Below are 18,882 nucleotides of genomic sequence, written 5' to 3'. Positions count from 1 at the left end.
TCCAGCCTTCACAACGTCAACAAAAAGTTCTGCGCTAGAACGTGCGGTCTGCAACGTTCTCCGGACGTCACGTGACAGCCGAGGACCACACCCTCACTCGGGATCCCAGAAAACAAACAGTTTCTTGTGAGTACTCATGTTGGACACTTCACACACCTTCTGGGGGAACGGAGCTTGTGGGGACCGTCTAAAAAACGGCATGTTGCATGTTTGACACTTCACACACTCGAGTCATGGGAACAGACCTTGTGGACACCGTCTAAAAAACGGCATATTGCATGTTTTACACTTCACACACTCGAGTCATGGGAACAATCTTGTGGGGACCGTCTAAAAAACGGCATATTGCATGTTTGACACCTCACACACACGAGTCATGGGAACAGACCTTGTGGGGACAGTCTAAAAAACGGCATATTGCATGTTTGACACCTCACACACACGAGTCATGGGAACAGACCTTGTGGGGACCGTCTAAAAACCGGCATATTGCATGTTTGACACTTCACACACTCGAGTCACGGGAACAGACCTTGTGGGGACCGTCTAAAAACCGGCATGTTGCATGTTTGACACTTCACACACTCGAGTCATGGGAACAGACCTTGTGGGGACCGTCTAAAAACCGGCATATTGCATGTTTGACACTTCACACACTCGAGTCATGGGAACAATCTTGTGGGGACCGTCTAGAAAGCGGCATATTGCATTATTTGACACTTTACACACTCGAGTCATGGGAACACACCTTGTGGGGACCGTCTAAAAACCGGAATATTGCATGTTTGACACTTCACACACTCGAGTCATGGGAACAATCTTGTGGGGACCGTCTAGAAAGCGGCATATTGCATTATTTGACACTTTACACACTCGAGTCATGGGAACACACCTTGTGGGGACCGTCTAAAAACCGGAATATTGCATGTTTGACACTTCACACACTCGAGTCATGGGAACAATCTTGTGGGGACCGTCTAGAAAGCGGCATATTGCATTATTTGACACTTTACACACTCGAGTCATCAAAACGGACCTTGTAGGGACAGTCTAAAAAAAGGCATATTGCATGTTTGACACTTCACACACTCGAGTCACGGGAACAGACCTTGTGGGGACCGTCTAAAAACCGGCATGTTGCATGTTTGACACTTCACACACTCGAGTCATGGGAACAATCTTGTGGGGACCGTCTAGAAAGCGGCATATTGCATGTTTGACACTTTACACACTCGAGTCATCAAAACGGACCTTGTAGGGACCGTCTAAAAACCGGCATATTGCATGTTTGACACTTCACACACTCGAGTCAAGGGAACAGACCTTGTAGGGACCGTCTAAAAACCGGCATGTTGCATGTTTGACACTTCACACACTCGAGTCAAGGGAACAGACCTTGTAGGGACCGTCTAAAAACCGACATATTGCATGTTTGACACTTCACACACTCGAGTCAAGGGAACAGACCTTGTGGGGACCGTCTCAAAAACGGCATGTTGCATATTTGACACTTCACACACTCGAGTCATGGGAACAGACCTTATGGGGACCGTCTAAAAAACGGCGTATTGATGTCTTGGCGGGAGTCCCAAGTCAGGTTTTTGTGGCCTGGGGCGCGGGTGGCTCCAGCCTGTTGGACAAAGCCGTCAGCACCTGCTGGAATTTGGCGTAGCGCGGCGCCTGGCTCTCCACGGCGCCCCTGCTCCCCCACAGTAGCCTCATCTGGAAGTCGGTCTGGAACACTTCCAAGATGTCGTCCTGCTCCTGGAAACCTGCCACAGCAACGCCCGTGTTTTGGACGCTAACATTAGCATGCTGACATTTTATGCTAGCCTCTAAGATCATTTTTTATCATTTAAACCAAAAATTGTTAGGTTTTGCAAGTTTTCTAACTGTTGTCAATATAACAAGCTAATGTCACCATGATAATGTTTTATTTTGAGACTTGGTGCCACCTTAGAAGTATGTTAAATTCTCCTACTTTAGCATGTTAACATTTTAATGTTGATATTTTTTGATGATTTTATTTGTATAAACCTAAAAGCCTTGGCTTTTGATACATGGCATTTTCAGAAGTATGCCAACTTTTCCTGTCACCATGATAACATTAGTTAGCAGGTTATTGTTTTATGCTAGCATTTTAGCTAATTGTAATTATTTGAACCTAAAATTCATGGCATTTGATACTGGGTGCTATCTTAGAAATATGCTAAAGTGTTTTTTATTATTATGCTAACATTAGCCTGCTTATGTTTTATGCTAACATTTTAGCTGATTTTGATGATTGAAACTTAAAATTCATGGGTTTTGAGACATGTCTCCATTTTACAGGTATACTAACTGTTCCCATTATAACAAGCTAACGTTAGCATGCTAACGTTCTATGCAAGCTTTTTAGTCTCAATCAAAATTATATATTCAATTATACAGTAGTTTTCGATAACAAATACCAGGTTAGTCCATGAAGCCATTAATCAATTAGCATACATTTACGCTGTAGTTTACTTTGTAGGCGTGGGTTCGAATCCCTCTTCTGACATGAACATTTTGGATTTACTGCACTGAGAAGAAAATGATTCATTTATTCATTCATTTATAATGTGAAAAACATTTCCTCTGTTATTAAGCTAACATTAACATGCTAACGTTTTATGCTAGCATCTAAGATCATTTTTTTCACTTAAACCAAAACTTATTTGGTTAGGACATGTCTCTGTCTTAAATTATACTAACTGTTCTCAATATAACAAGCTAGCATTAGCATGTTTGCATTTAATGCAAGCTTTTAGCTTCAATCAAAATGATATATCAAATTATAAAAAAGAAATGTTTGACAACATATGGCAACTTTTTCGTTGAAGCCATTAAACCATTAGAATGTGTGGGCCATCTGGGTCCTTACGGATGTCAGGATGGCCGAGCGGTCTAAGGCGCTACGTTCAGGTCGCAGTCTACTCTGTAGGCGTGGGTTCAAATCCCACTTCTGACAAGAACATTTTGGATTTTCCTCACTGTGAGAAGAAAATTACTAATTCATTTTATTTATGACATGAACTTTTTCCTGTTATACTGCTAACATTAGCATTATAACTATAGTATGCTAACATTGTAATGCTTTCATCTAAGATCAATTTTATTATTTAAACCAACACTTATTTGGTTTGGACACGTCTCCATTTTGCAAGCATACTAACAAGCTAATGTTAGCATGCTACTGTTTTATCTTAACATTTTAGCTCATTTTGTACGTTTAAACCTAACAATCACAGATTTTTTTATATCCTAACATCAGCATTCTATCTATAGGATGGAATATCATCATGCTAACATTAGGCTGCTATTTTTCTTATGCTAGCATTTTTGCAAATGTTTTGATTGAAAGCTAAAATTCTAACAAGCTAATATTAGCATGCTACCGTTTTTTTTTTTTAAACTTTTTAGCTCATTTTGTATTTTTAAACCAAACAATCAGAGATTTTGATACTTGGCGCAATCTTAGAAGTATAACTTCTTGTATTTTAGCATGCTAATGTTTTATGCTCACTGTATGTTGAAACCTAACAATCAGGGATTTTAACTAATTCAACTAACTATCTATGCAATGATTAACTTTTCCTATGTTAGCATGTTAACGTTTTATACAAGCATTTAAGCTCAATTTGACCATTAAAACCACCATTTATTTGGTTTGGACATGTCTCCATTTCCTAAGCATGCTAACTGTTCTCAATATAACAGGCTAACGTTAGCATGATAATGTTTTACGCAAGCTTTTTAGCTTCAGTCAAAATTATATATTCAATTGTAAAACAGTAGTTTTTGACAACAAACACAAACTTTGTACATGAAGCCATTAAACCATTAGCATGTGTGGGTGTGTCCGACCCTATGGCTGTCAGGATGGCCGAGCGGTCCAAAGCGCTACGGTCTACATAGATAAAATGAATTAGTAATTTTCTTCTCACAGTGAGGAAAATCAAAAAGTTTTGTTGTCAGAAGTGGGATTCGAACCCACGCCTACAGAGTAGACTACGACCTGAACGTAGCGCCTTAGACCGCTCGGCCATCCTGACAGACATCAGCCCTGACACGCCCACACATGCTCATTGTGTAATGGCTTCAACAATAAAGTTGCTATATGTTGTCAAAACAACTATTTTATAATTCAATATATCATTTTCATTGACGCTAAAAGCTTGCATTAAATGCTAACATGCTAATACTAGCTTGTTATATTGAGAACAGTAAGTATGATTTACTGCACTGAGAAGAAAATGATAAATTTATTCATTCATTTATGATATGAAAAACATTTCCTCTGTTATTATGCTAACATTAAAATGCTACTGTTTTATGCTAGCATCTAAGATTATTTTTTATCACTTAAACCAAAACTTCTTTGGTTAGGACATGTCTCTGTCTTAAATTATACTAACTGTTCTTAATATAAAAAGCTAGCATTAGCATGTTAGCATTTAATGCAAGCTTTTAGCTTCAATCAAAATGATATATTGAATTATAAAACAGTGGTTTTGACAACATATAGTAACTTTATTGTTGATGCCATTAAACCATTAGCATGTGTGGGCGTGTCAGGGCTGATGGATGTCAGGATGGCCGAGTGTTCTAAGGAGCTACGTTCAGGTGGTAGACTACTCTGTAGGCGTTGGTTCGAACGCCACCTCTGACAAGAACATTTTGGATTTTCCTCACTGTGATAAAAAAAACCTCTAATTCATTTTATCAATGACATGAACTTATCCTGTTTTCATGCTAAAATTAGCATCCAGCTGTTGCATGCTAACATGCTAAACTTATCTTATTTTACCATTTTAATGCTAATATTTTTTGATAATTGTATTTGTATAAACCTAAAAATCTGGGCCTTCGATACATGGCATTGTCAGAAGTGTGCCAACTTTTCCTATTTCACCATGCTAACATTAGTTAGCATGTTATTGTTTTATGCTAGCATTTTAGCTAATTGTAAGTATTTTAACCTAAAATTCATGGCATTTAATACTTAGTGCTATCTTAGAGGTATGCTAACATGTTTTAAATGATCATGCCAACATTAGCGTGTTAATGTTGTATGCTAGCATTTTAGCTCATTTTGATGATTGAAAGCTAAAATTCATGGTTTTTGAGACATGTCTCCATTTTACAGGTATACTAACTTTTCCCATTACAACAAGCTAAAGTTAGCATGCTTATGTTTTATGCAGGCTTTTTAGCTTCAATCAAAATGATATATTCAGTCATAAAATAGTAATATGTGATAACAAATACTACATCTATATACAGAGCCATTCTACCATTAGCATGTGAGGCCATGTAAGTTCCTGTGACTGTCAGGATGGCCGAGCGGTCTAAGGCGCTACGTTCAGGTCGTAGTCTACTCTGTAGGCGTGGGTTCGAATCCCACTTCTGACAAAAGTGCTTTTTGATTAATCCTAACTATGAGAAGAAAATTACTAATTAATTCGAATCCCAATTCTGACATGAACATTTTGGATTTTCTGCACCGAGAAGAAAAAGATTCATTCATTCATTCATCTATAATATGATAAACATTTCCTCTGTTATCATGCTAACATTACTGTTTTATGCTAGCATTTTAGCTAATTGTAAATATTTGAACGTAAAATTCATGGCATAGCGTGCTTATGTTTTACGCTAGCTTTTTAGCTCATTTTTATGACTGAAAGATAAAATTAATGGGTTTTGAGACGTAGCTCTTTCTTAAAAGTATGCTAACTGTTCCCATTATAACATGTTAACGTTAGCATGCTAACGTTTTATGCAAACACTTTTGCTATTTTACTCGTATGAACCTTAAATTCATGGGTTTTGAGACGTATCTTTTTCTTGCAAGTATGCTAACTATTCCCATTATAACATGCTAACATTAGCATGCTAATGTTTTATGCAAATATTTTTGCTATTTTAATTGTATGAACCTAAAATTTAGGGGTTTTGAGACATATCTCTTTCTTTGAAGTATGCTAACAGTTCCCATTATAAAAGCTTAAATTAGCATGCTAACGTTTTATGCAAACATTTTTGCTAATGTACTCGTACAAACCTCAAATTAATGGGGTTTGAGACATGTCTCTTTCTTGCAAGTGTGCTAACTATTTCATTGTAACACGCTTACGTTAGCATGCTAATGTTTAATGGTAACATTTTGCTCATTTTATTTGTGTAAACCTAAAATTCATGGGTTTTGAGACACGTATTTAAGAAAATACATATTTGTGTGTTTGTGTGTCTTTTGACCTTGCAGTTTGCTCTCAGCGTTGGACCTGTAGACGTCGCCTAGTTGTGCCACGGTCCTGGCCGCCTCGAGATGCAACATGACCACGTCCACGCCGTCCTCCGCCGTCTCCCAAGGCTCCGCCCCCTCACCCAGCGCCACGCCTCTCTCCAGCAGGTAAAGGAGGGGCAGGACGTGCGGGAAGCTGGTGCTGGACAGAGGACAGCTTTCTGCGACACAGACGTGACGTGCGGAGAGGCGTCAGGACAGTTGGAATCGCACAAAAATAAAGAAGTCATGGAGAATGCGGGTATTGATCCCGCTACCTCTCGCATGCTAAGCACGCACTCTACCGTTTGAGCTAATTCCCCTTGCAAAATTGCCCTTGTAAATGGTCACAACAATTTTTACATTTTAATTGTCAAAATCTTTAGTGTATGAAAATAGTTTACATATTTAAAAAAGTTTTGTTAAACATGTGCAATATGTTAACATTAGTTATAAAAAGTAAAAATATTAAACAATTATTTTAAAAGTATTTTTAAAAAGTATTTTAAAATGTTAAAAATGCATTGAAATGTTTAACATTTTTAAAATGTTTGAAAATGCTTAACATTTTTTAAAATGTTAGAAATGTTTAAAATGTTAAAAAATGCTAAAAAAAAATTTATATGAAAAATGCTTTATAAATGTTACATATTTTATACATTAAAATGTTAAAAAAGCTTTAAAAGGTTTAACATTTATAAAATGTTTAAAAATGCTAAAATATTTCCCAAAAAATGTGAAAAATGTTTGAAAAATATTAAAAATGGTTTTAAATTGTTAAACATGTTTTAAAAAATTATATTTTTTTTAAATGTTAAAAGTGCGTTGAAATTTTCAACATTTTGGAAATGTTTGAAAATACCTAAATATGTTTGACAAATGTGTAAAATTTTCAAGATTATTTAAAATATTTAACATATCCATAATTTTTTAATTGTTTTCAAATCCCCCAAATTTTTTAAATGTTAAAAATGACTGGGAATGTTATGAATGCACCAGCAGGACTTTTTGTATGTGTGCGCATTGAGAGTTCTGCTATCTGTTGTGTTGTTTTGATAATGAGATCCATTACAAACTTGTTATTGTTATGTTTGTTTAATATATATAGGTATATATCTACATATATAATATATATATATATATATATATATTTTTGTTTTTTTCATATATGAATATATATATTCATACTGTATATATAGGTATATGTATATATATATATATATATATATATATATATATATACATAGATATGTGTGTATATACACATACATACATACATATATATATATATCCAGAGAGAGAGAGAGAGAGAAAGAGAGAGAGAGAGAGAGAGAGAGAGAGAGAGTTAAAAAGCGTGGTCATTCGGGAAATATATAAATAATGAAACAAAATGTTTTCCAAAAATTGGTACATTTGAGTACCAGTATTGACTCCTAGGCACCTGGAACTGGTACCGTATCGATTCTATGTGAACAGTACCATCAATAATCATGATGCAGTACATCAAGTCATGAATAATCATTAAAGTCGACATCTTGCTACATTCCAAGTGTGACTAATCCTTCTAAGACAAGAAACGATAAGAATAACTGATATCACAACATGGTATCACTGCTATAATAGTGTATCATACCTTTGCCTTCATTCAGCCTCATCATGAAGGGCCGCAGAGTTTTCTGGTAGAGAATGGCGCCCTCTGTGTGCCGCTGGCGTAATGTCGCCCAGGTGTGCTCCAGACGCGTCACCTGGCCGGGTGACAAGAGTCAAAGACCACTTCCAATCCCTGGTGGAGTTATGGTTAAGATTCAGCACCCTTAATGCTGCGGCCCAGGTTTGAGGCCCGGTGAGGGGATTTAGCATTTTAGCAACTATGTCTGAGTGGTGAATAATGTGAGAACTTCAGAGTCCCTAAAAAACATGGCTGACCTTGTAGTTTGACAACAACAACATTGTCAAAATGTGTTTTCATGTGGAGAACACAGTTGTCAATCTTGCTACCTAGCATGCTACCATTTGAGCTAACTCTCTCATATGTTAAACTCCTTTTTTTATTCCCGGTTGAAAATGTTTAACTGGAGAATGCGGGCATCGATCCCGCTACCTCTCACATGCTAAGCGAGCGCTCTACCATTTGAGCTAATTCCCCTGTAAAGTGCCCTGTTCCCTATTTTCCCTAAACGGGAATCAGACCCAGAACACAGCAAAAAGAGGGACCAATCCTAACCACTAGACTACCAGAGACTTGGTGGATGTCTGTATGAGCAACTTCTTCCTCTCAGAGTCGTACATGAAAAAAAACATCTGTGATATCATGATTGATGACTTTACTGTAGCTAAAATTAACTTAAATGTTAGCATGCTAGCTTGACATGTTAGAGTTAGCGAAATCGATGGCTGAAGTCTTCAGTCTGGTCTCTGGACTGTCTAAGAAGTGTCATGTTACAGGTGACTGTCACACTCAAAAGGTGAGCGTCATACAGTCCCTCATCAAGTCCCTGGTGGCCTAGTGGTTAGGATTCGGAGCTCTCACCACCGCGGCCAGGGTTCGATTCCCGGCCAGGGAACTTTGCATTTTAGCAACTATATCTGAGTGGTGAATAATGTGAGGAACTTAAGAGTTCCAAAAAAACATGGCTGACCTCAGCGAAACCTGTGTTAAACCAGACGATTTTTTTGCGCTAGATGAGGCATCTCCTCCTAACTATACTAATGCGCATATTGCCCGTGCCCTTAAGAGCGCTCTACCATTTCAATCCAATCCAATCCACTTTATTTATATAGCACATTTAAACAACAATAACGTTTCCAAAGTGCTGCACAGCCATGTTAAAAACAATATTATGCTCCACCAATGAATGAATAAAACAAAAAATAAAACCAATAAAAACAATATAAAAACAAATGATTAAAAACTATTTTAAAGGGTAAAATCAATTAAAACAGTAAAATAAAAATCAAAGTGTATAAAAAACACAGAGGACAACAGAGGACAGAGGACCACGCAACTCACGTAGTGTTAAAAGCCAAAGAATAAAAGTTAGGTTTCACCATAAACTTAAAACACTCCACTGTGGAAACAGTTTGAACATGGAGCGGCAGAGTGTTCCAGGGCTCAGGGCCGACCACAGAGAAGGCCCTGTCCTGTCTCCCCTGGTCTTAAGTCTGGTCTTGGGCACCACGAGCTGGAGCTGGCTATCGGACCTCAGAGCACGTGCAGGAGTGTAAATTTGGATGAGGTCCGAGATATACTGAGGTGCCAGTCCATGTAAAGATTTAAAAACAAACAGCAATGTTTTAAAATCAATTCTAAAATGAACAGGGAGCCAGTGCAAACTCTGAAGACTTGGGGTTATATGCTGGCGTTTCCTGGCGCCTGTTAAAAGTCGTGCTGCCGCGTTCTGGACTAACTGTAACTGGGGGAGAGCTTTTTGGCTAATGCCAGCATAAAGTGCATTGCAGTAGTCCAGGCGACTTGAAATAAAAGCATGCACGACTTGTTCAAAAAGGTTAAAAGATAAAAACGGTTTAACCTTTACTAAAATACGAAGGTGATAAAAACACGATTTTAAAACGCCATTGACTTGTTTGTCTAGTTTAAAATCGTGTATAGTGACGCCAAGGCTGGTGACTTTCGGACGCACATCATTTTGCAATGGTCCCAAGTCAGTGAGGGCCGGACCAAAAACTAAAATTTCCGTTTTTCCCTCATTCATTATTAAAAAATTCTGGGCTAACCAAGCCTTGATGTCGCATAAGTTAAGAATATATATTTGAGTTAATTCCCCTGTTAGACAAGCTAAGCTAGCTGCTATCAGACACAATCACACAAACGTCAGTCAATCGGCAAAAGTCCAGACTTTGGACTATTTCAGTACATTTGTCAACGTCTTATATTTTAGTAAGGGTGTTACTGCAGTACTTTAAAGTAATACTACAGTCTGTGAATACTGAAGGCCACGCCCACTACCAGCTGTCCCCGTCATACAGACTTTACTGATGTCCACACGTGTCCCACAAGATGGACGACTGTACACATGGGGGAGGATCTCAAACACTAAAAAGTTCCACTGGAGAACGCGGGCATCGATCCCGCTACCTCTTACATGCTAAGCGAGCTCTCTACCATTTGAGCTAATTCCCCTGTAAAGGTTCTGTGCTGCCAAAATACTATTTTCCCTGGACGGGAATCAGACCCAGAACACAGCAATATGAGGGAAAAATTCTCAACATTAGACCACCAGGGACTGGATGGATGTCTGTATGAGCAACTTCTTCCTCTCACATGAAGGAAGACATGTGATATGATTGATGACTTTAGCGGGAATTAGCATAAATGTTAGCATGCTATCTAAACGTGTGAGAGTTAGCGAGATCGATGGCTGAAGTCTTCAGTCTGGTCTCTGGACTGTCTAAGAAGTGTCATATAACAGGTGACTGTCACACTCAAATGGTGTGCCTCATATGTCCTATCAACAAGTCCCTGGTGGTCTAGTGGTTAGGATTCGGCGCTCTCACCGCCGCAGCCCGTTTTCGATTCCCGGTCAGGGAACTTGGCATTTTAGCAACTATGTCTGGAGTGGTGAATAATGTGAGGTACTTAAGAGTTCCGAAAAAACATGGCTGACCTTGTATTCTGACAACAACAACATTGACAACATGTGTTTTCATGTGAAGAACACAGTTGTCAACCTTGCTACCTAGTTAAGAAAGCATGCTACCATTTGAGCTAATTCCCCTGTAAGGGCGGATTGGCACAGGGATCGTGGTGTAATACACCTCCAAGAAAAGCATCCATACCACTACCTCGTTTACATGCTAACTAGCGTGCTACGATTTAAGCTAATTCCCCTGTAAAGTGCTTTGGACTGCTAGCTGCTAACACTGTGTAGCTAACAACTATGATATTACAAATAAATAAATAACAGATGTTCAGTATTACATGGCACTTCTTAGACAGTCCAGAGACCAGACTGAAGAATTCAGCCATGGATCTCGCTAACTCTCACATGTTAAGATAGCATTCTAACAATAGAGCTAATTCCCGCTAAAGTCATCAATCATGATATCACACACACGTTTTTCTTCATGTACGACGCCACTTCTGAGAGGAAGGATTGGTTCATGCAGACATCCATCAACTAGTCTATTGGTTAGGATTCGGGGGCTTTCACTGTTGTGGCCTGGGTTTGATTCCCGGTCAGGGAATTTAGCGTTTTAGCAACTATGTCTGAGTGGTGAATAATGTGAGAACTTCAGAGTCCCTAAAAAACATGTATATACATATACACAGTTGTCAATCTTGCTACCTAGCATGCTACCATTTGAGCTAACTCTCTCATATGATAATCTCCTTTTTTTATTCCCAGTTGAAAATATTTAACTGGAGGATGCGGGCATCAATCCCGCAACCTCTCACATGCTAAGCGAGCGCTCTACCATCTGAGCTAATTCCCCTGAGAAGGTAATCTGTTCCCTATTTTCCCTGAACAGGAATCGGACCCAGAACACAGCAAAAAGAGGGACCAATCCCAACCACTAGACCACCAGGGACTTGATGGATATCTGTATGAGCAACTTCTTCCTCTCAGAGGTGGAGTTGTACATGAAAGAAAACATCTGTGATATCATGATTGATGACTTTACTGTAGCTAAAATCAACTTAAATGTTAGCATGCTAGCTTAACATGTTAGAGTTAGCGAGATGGATGTCTTCAGTCTGGTCTCTGGACTGTCTAAGAAGTGTCATATAACAGGTGACTGTCACACTCGAAGCGTGAGCCTCACATAATCTATTATCAAGTCCCTGGTGGTCTAGTGGTTAGGATTCGGCGCTCTCAACGCCGCGGCCCGGGTTCGATTCCCGGTCAGGGAACTTAGCATTTTAGCAACTATGTCTGAGTGTTGAATAATGTGAGGAACTTAAGAGTTCCAAAAAAACATGGCTGACCTCAGCGAAACCTGGTTTAAACCAAACAATTTTTTTGCGCTAGATGAGGCATCTCCTCCTAACTATACTAATGCGCATATCGCCCGTCCCCTTAAGAGCGCTCTACCATTTGAGCTAACTCTCTCATATGATAATCTCCTTTTTTTATTCCCAATTGAAAATGTTTAACTGGAGAACGCGGGCATCGATCCCGCTACCTCTCACATGCTAAGCGAGCGCTCTACACTTTGAGCTAATTCCCCTGTGAAGGTGATCTGTTCCCTATTTTCCCTGAACAGGAATCGGTCCCAGAACACAGCAAAAAGAGGGACCAATCCCAACCACTAGACCACCAGGGACTTGATGGATATCTGTATGAGCAACTTCTTCCTCTCAGAGGTGGAGTCGTACATGAAAGAAACAATCTGATATCATGATTGATGACTTTACTGTAGCTAAAATTAACTTAAATGTTAGCATGCTAGCTTAACATGTTAGAGTTAGCGAGATGGATGTCTTCAGTCTGGTCTCTGGACTGTCTAAGAAGTGTCATATAACAGGTGACTGTCACACTCGAAGCGTGAGCCTCATATGATCTATTATCAAGTCCCTGGTGGTCTAGTGGTTAGGATTCGGCGCTCTCACCGCCGCGGCCCGGGTTCGATTCCCGGTCAGGGAATTTAGCATTTTAGCAACTATGTCTGAGTGGTGAATAATGTGAGGAACTTAAGAGTTCCAAAAAAACATGGCTGACCTCAGCGAAACCTCGTTCAAACAAAAACAATTTTTTTGCACTAGATGAGGCAAATCCCCCTAACTATACTAATGCGCATATCGCCCGTCCCCTTAAGAGCGCTCTACCATTTGAGCTAATTCCCCTGTAAGACAAGCTAAGCTAGCTGCTATCAGACACAATCACAAAAACGTCAGTCAATCGGCAAAAGTCCAGACTTCGGACTATTTCAGTAGTTTTGTCAATGTCTTATATTTTAGTAAGAGTGTTACTGCAGTACTTTTAAGTAATACTACAGTGTGTGTATCCTGAAGGCCACGCCCGTCATACAGACTTTACTGACGTCCACACGTGTCCCACAAGATGGACGACTGCACACATGGGGTCGGCTCTCAAACTCTTAAAAACTTTCAGTGGAGAATGCAGGGATCGATCCCGTTACCTCTCACATGCTAAGGGAGCGCTCTACCACCTGAGCTAATTCCCCTGTAAAGCTTACGTGTTGCCAAAATAATATCTTCCCTGGACGGGAATCAGACCCAGAACACAGCAATATGAGGGAAGAATTCTCAACATTAGACCACCAGGGACTGGATGGATGTCTGTATGAGCAACTTCTTCCTCTCACATGAAGGATGACATGTGATATGATTGATGACTTAAGCGGGATTTAGCGTAAATGTTAGCATGCTATCTAAACATGTGAGAGTTAGCGAGATCGATGGCTGAAGACTTCAGTCTGGTCTCTGGACTGTCTAAGAAGTGTCACATAACAGGTGACTGTCACACTCAAAGGGTGAGCCTCATATATGATAACAACAAGTCCCTGGTGGCCTAGTGGTCAGGATTTGGCGCTCTCACGGCCGCGGCCTGGGTTCGATTCCCGTTCAGGGAACTTAGCATTTTAGCAACTATGTCTGAGTGGTGAATAATGTAAGGAACTTAAGAGTTCCAAAAAAAACATGGCTGACCTCAGCGAAACCTGGTTTAAACCAAACAATTTTTTGGCGCTAGATGAGGCATCTCCTCCTAACTATACTAATGCGCATATCGCCCGTCCCCTTAAGAGCGCTCTACCATTTCAGCTAATTCCCCTGTAAGACAAGCTAAGCTAGCTGCTATCAGACACAATCACACAAACGTCAGTCAATCGGGAAAAGTCCAGACTTCGGACTATTTCAGTAGTTTTGTCAATGTCTTATATTTTAGTAAGGGTGTTACTGCAGTACTTTTAAGTAATACTACAGTGTGTGTATCCTGAAGGCCACGCCCGTCATACAGACTTTACTGACGTCCACACGTGTCCCACAAGATGGACGACTGCACACATGGGGTTGGCTCTCAAACTCTTAAAAACTTTCAGTGGAGAATGCGGGCATCGATCCCGCTACCTCTCACATGCTAAGCGAGCGCTCTACCACTTGAGCTAATTCCCCTGTAAAGGTTACTTGTTGCCAAAATGCTATCTTCCCTGGACGGGAATCAGACCCAGAACACAGCAATATGAGGGAAGAATTCTCAACACTAGACCACCAGGGACTGGATGGATGTCTGTATGAGCAACTTCTTCCTCTCACATGAAGGATGACATGTGATATGATTGATGACTTAAGCGGGATTTAGCGTAAATGTTAGCATGCTATCTAAACAAGTTAGAGTTAGTGAGATGGATGTCTTCAGTCTGGTCTCTGGACTGTCTAAGAAGTGTCATATAACAGGTGACTGTCACACTCAAAGGGTGAGCCTCATATATGATAACAACAAGTCCCTGGGGGTCTAGTGGTTAGGATTCGGTGCGCTCACCGGCGCAGCCCGGGTTCAATTCCCGGTCAGAGAACTTGGCATTTTAGCAACTATGTCTGGAGTGGTGAATAATGTGAGGAACTTAAGAGTTCCGAAAAAACATGGCTGACCTTGTATTCTGACAACAACAACATTGACAACATGTGTTTTCATGTGAAGAACACAGTTGTCAACCTTGCTACCTAGTTAAGAAAGCATGCTACCATTTGAGCTAATTCCCCTGTAAGGGCGGATTGGCACAGGGATCGTGGTGTAATACACCTCCAAGAAAAGCATCCATACCACTACCTCGTTTACATGCTAACTAGCGTGCTACCATTTAAGCTAATTCCCCTGTAAAGTGCTTTGGACTGCTAGCTGCTAACACTGTGTAGCTAACAACTATGATATTACAAATAAATAAATAACAGATGTTCAGTATTACATGACACTTCTTAGACGGTCCAGAGACCAGACTGAAGAATTCAGCCATCGATCTCGCTAACTCTCACATGTTAAGATAGCATTCTAACAATAGAGCTAATTCCCGCTAAAGTCATCAATCATGATATCACACACACGTTTTTCTTCATGTACGACGCCACTTCTGAGAGGAAGGATTGGTTCATGCAGACATCCATCAACTAGTCTATTGGTTAGGATTCGGGGGCTTTCACAGTTGTGGCCTGGGTTTGATTCCCGGTCAGGGAATTTAGCGTTTTAGCAATATGTCTGAGTGGTGAATAATGTGAGAACTTCAGAGTCCCTAAAAAACATGGCTGACCTTGTAGTTTGACAACAACAACATTGTAAAAATGTGTTTTCATGTGCAGAACACAGTTGTCAATTTTGCTACCTAGCATGCTACCATTTGAGCTAACTCTCTCATATGATAATCTCCTCTTTTTATTCCCAGTTGAAAATATTTAACTGGAGAATGCGGGCATCGATCCCGCTACCTCTCACATGCTAAGCGAGCGCTCTACCATCTGAGCTAATTCCCCTGTGAAGATAATTTGTTCCCTATTTTCCCTGAACAGGAATCGGACCCAGAACACAGCAAAAAGAGGGACCAATCCCAACCACTAGACCACCAGGGACTTGATGGATATCTGTATGAGCAACTTCTTCCTCTCAGAGGTGGAGTCGTACATGAAAGAAACAATCTGATATCATGATTGATGACTTTACTGTAGCTAAAATTAACTTAAATGTTAGCATGCTAGCTTAACATTTTAGAGTTAGCGAGATGTGTAACTGTTGCGAATAATAATTATAATTTGTTTTATTTCTCTAAAAACAGAATAAGTTAAGTTCACAAAAGGGAATTTAAATCAAAATGTATAAAAGTTCATAAAAAGGCTTTATTTAAGTTACTATGGTTAAAAATGTAATTTCAAGCCTTTTTGTTGGGTTTGTGGGCATGTGTTTGTTTTGAAGTGTCTCGATTGGTCTGTGAACGGATATAAGGAAGCTACTTCCGGGTATGAGGAAAATCTGTTTGATGCAATGAGAAGAGATAAAGAGAGCGACTGATGGTAAGAAGGACTAAAAAGTGTCACAAGGACTTTCAGCGTTTGGGTCACAAGAGCCAGAAGATCACAATTTCCTCCTAAAAGAAGCATGCAGGCCAACGAGTTTTCATGGTGAATTAAAGGGAAAGAAAGCCATCAATAAAACAGTTCAAGAAAGCCATTGTGTCAGTGCTATGTGGAGAGAGTTACAGTGAAAACTCGCACTGTTCAACGACCGGTGGACAACGCTGAGACTGTCGGCAACATTAAAGAACCCGGGCAGCGCAGCGCAGCTGTGACGTCATCAGCACTGAGCAGAAGAGGGCCCCCCCCTCGCGCGCGCACACACTCAAAAGGAAGACACAGGTAATCACAGCGTTTTCAGTAGGCTGTTAAGAAGCCAATAAGGAACACTGGACACTAAAAGAGTGACTAAGAAGAGACTGAAACGTATGGAGATACTGTGGAGTGTGTGGTAAACGTCTGGACTTATCTGATCATTTAATTTAAGTTAAAAGAACCTTGTCATGCAAGAGACATTTAAAAGGGCGTTTTGCTAAATAAATGAAAGTAGGCTATTGGCCATTTAATTTAATACTGAAGCTTTTCTATTTTCTTTAATATTTTCCAATTGCCTTTGAATGCATATATTTGAGTTTTGAAGTGATATAAACTGCATATTTTTTGTGTTTTGCAAAGTGATATTCAAAGATTTAATTTAAGATGTGTATTTGTTTAAGCTGTAAGGTATTTACATTTAAGGTATCTACAATTATTGATATTTGCATTGGACAAGTTCATCTAAGGGTGATTCTATTGCTAATATTTTCTGTTGATACATATTGGACAATTTAAAAAAATGTAAAAGTGTGTTTAATTTAACTGATTAAAAAAAAAATGTCAAAGTCAGGTGAGCCTACAGAACAGATAAGGGACAGGGACAGGGAAGATGTCCTCCTGACACCTGTACAGACTTATGAGAATGGTGCTGAAGAGGAAAAGCAGCAAGAGGAAAATCAAAAGCTGAGGAGAGGTACAAGACTAAGAACTCTAACAGAAAAGGGTAAAGGAATGCTAATGATGAAAATCAACACACTTCAGTTCAAGTTCAACGCCAATTATGGAAGATGGAGAGCTCAAGTTAAAGCTGCTAAGATGCCATTATCATCAAAAGAACTTTTGGATGAGTCATTGGTTAATTTCATTATTGGTGAAATCAAACGTCTTTCTACAGGTGTCATGAGTGCTTATGAAGAGCTACGCCAAGTTCCAACTCCAGAACAGGAAACGCGACGAAAAGTTGACACATGTACACAGACATCCACTTTCATTCTCTCTGTAGCTACAAGCCGTCTGGGTAGAAATATTCCAGAAGAGGAGCCAGAATGGCCAGAAGCTGGTTCTATATTTAACTCAACTTGTAAAAGCTCTGTCATGTCTATTTTGAAAGGCTACACAGTGCAAGAAAGCACCAAATCTTCCGTGGGTCGCCAAGAAGCCGCCGCTGAAGCTGCTGCAAGCCAAGCTGTTCTAAAAGTGCTACAAGAGCAAGAAAGAGAACAATTGGAATTAAATATTCTTGAAGAAAAAGCTAGAAAGAAGATAGCTGAACAAGAAGCAGCAGCCCGAAAGCGTCGCTTACAGCAAGAAGAAGATGAAGTGAGGCGAAGAATACAGAGAGAAGAAGAGGAAGCTGAAATAAAAGCTCAATTAGAAGAAGAACATATAGCTCTACAAAGAACTCTAGAGGAAAAACAGAGAAAGATAAAGAAATTGGAGACAGTGAAAAGTCTTAATGCAGCAAATGCGAGAATGCTGATATATGATCAAAGGAGTGTCAAAGAAGAGCGGAGTGACAAGTTAGGAGATGATTTTAAAGAAGATGACCAAGTATCTGCACCCTCAAGTCATCTGTCTACACATAGGTCTTCCGTATCAAAAGTTAAGAAAACCTCCAATGACAGTACGGCAGAGCTCGTTAAGATGCTAGCAGGTGCTTTAAGTGTCAACAGAATCCCAATTCCTGAACCTCCAACATTCAGTGGGGATCCATTGAAATATAGTGACTGGAAACTATCTTTTCAAATTTTGATAGACCAGAAGAACATACAAGAGAATGAGAAGATATACTACCTACGAAGATACATAGGTGGTCAAGCCAAGAAAGCCCTTGATGGTTACTTCCTGCTCGGAACTGAATCTGCCTATACTGCTGCATGGGAGATTCTGGAGGAGCGATACGGAAACCCATTTACAATTGCAAAAGCATACAGAGACAAGCTTCAAGCGTGGCCTAAGATTGGTTCTAAGGATAGTCTGGGGCTCCGAGAGTTCACAGATTTTCTCCGCAGTTGTGAGGCTGCCATGGTTAACATCAAGGCATTGGAGATCCTGAATGACTGTAATGAAAACAGGAAGATCCTTTCTAAGTTACCAGATTGGCTGATCGCAGCTTGGAATCGAAAGGTTATGGAAATGGAACAAGAGAAAAAACAATTTCCCTCTTTCAGTCATTTTGTCAGATTTCTAACATGGGAAGCTAAAGTCACCTGCAACCCTATCACTTCAGTGCAGTCACTGAAATCAAGTGATACGGACAAGCCAAGGTCTCAAAGATTACAAA

The 18,882-nt window shown here is 39.8% G+C and overlaps 1 protein-coding gene and 8 non-coding genes across 9 annotated transcripts; 5 read left to right on the top strand and 4 right to left on the bottom strand.

The window, feature by feature from the left end:
* Positions 1-1,481: 1,481 nt before the first annotated feature.
* LOC133564195 (SH2 domain-containing protein 3C-like) lies at positions 1,482-8,067 on the bottom strand. The gene is made up of 3 exons (XM_061918378.1): positions 7,938-8,067; positions 6,280-6,486; positions 1,482-1,772 (listed from the first exon to the last, which is right to left on the bottom strand). The coding sequence occupies exons 1-3, from the start codon at positions 7,960-7,962 to the stop codon at positions 1,594-1,596; spliced, it is 411 nt and encodes a 136-aa protein (XP_061774362.1). The 5' UTR covers positions 7,963-8,067; the 3' UTR covers positions 1,482-1,593.
* trnal-cag (transfer RNA leucine (anticodon CAG)) lies at positions 2,907-2,989 on the top strand. The gene has a single exon. It is a non-coding gene; the product is annotated as a tRNA-Leu (tRNA).
* On the bottom strand, positions 3,991-4,073 carry trnal-cag (transfer RNA leucine (anticodon CAG)). Its single transcript has one exon. It is a non-coding gene; the product is annotated as a tRNA-Leu (tRNA).
* On the top strand, positions 5,351-5,433 carry trnal-cag (transfer RNA leucine (anticodon CAG)). Its single transcript has one exon. It is a non-coding gene; the product is annotated as a tRNA-Leu (tRNA).
* Positions 8,068-8,796: 729 nt separating the features above from the next.
* Positions 8,797-8,868, top strand: trnae-cuc (transfer RNA glutamic acid (anticodon CUC)). Its single transcript has one exon. It is a non-coding gene; the product is annotated as a tRNA-Glu (tRNA).
* A 3,236-nt stretch (positions 8,869-12,104) lies between these two features.
* Positions 12,105-12,176, top strand: trnae-cuc (transfer RNA glutamic acid (anticodon CUC)). The gene has a single exon. It is a non-coding gene; the product is annotated as a tRNA-Glu (tRNA).
* A 661-nt stretch (positions 12,177-12,837) lies between these two features.
* Positions 12,838-12,909, top strand: trnae-cuc (transfer RNA glutamic acid (anticodon CUC)). The gene has a single exon. It is a non-coding gene; the product is annotated as a tRNA-Glu (tRNA).
* A 1,417-nt stretch (positions 12,910-14,326) lies between these two features.
* Positions 14,327-14,399, bottom strand: trnaa-agc (transfer RNA alanine (anticodon AGC)). Its single transcript has one exon. It is a non-coding gene; the product is annotated as a tRNA-Ala (tRNA).
* A 1,277-nt stretch (positions 14,400-15,676) lies between these two features.
* On the bottom strand, positions 15,677-15,749 carry trnaa-agc (transfer RNA alanine (anticodon AGC)). Its single transcript has one exon. It is a non-coding gene; the product is annotated as a tRNA-Ala (tRNA).
* Positions 15,750-18,882: the final 3,133 nt, after the last annotated feature.

Source organism: Nerophis ophidion, linkage group LG01 (assembly GCF_033978795.1).
Source record: "Nerophis ophidion isolate RoL-2023_Sa linkage group LG01, RoL_Noph_v1.0, whole genome shotgun sequence".
NCBI classification, from domain to species: Eukaryota; Metazoa; Chordata; class Actinopteri; order Syngnathiformes; family Syngnathidae; genus Nerophis; species Nerophis ophidion.
Note: the sequence above shows the minus strand (reverse complement) of the source record. Positions and strands in the feature narration are given on the sequence as shown.

Bases quoted from the DNA above. Each gene is read 5' to 3' on its own strand.
- LOC133564195 (XM_061918378.1), bottom strand. From the start codon at position 7,962: ATGATGAGGCTGAATGAAGGCAAAG. The intron at 6,487-7,937 runs GTATGATACACT...TCTGTGTCGCAG, and splicing joins GAGGCTGAATGAAGGCAAAG to AAAGCTGTCCTCTGTCCAGC. The intron at 1,773-6,279 runs GTCAAAAGACAC...TTGCTGTGGCAG, and splicing joins CGCTGAGAGCAAACTGCAAG to GTTTCCAGGAGCAGGACGAC.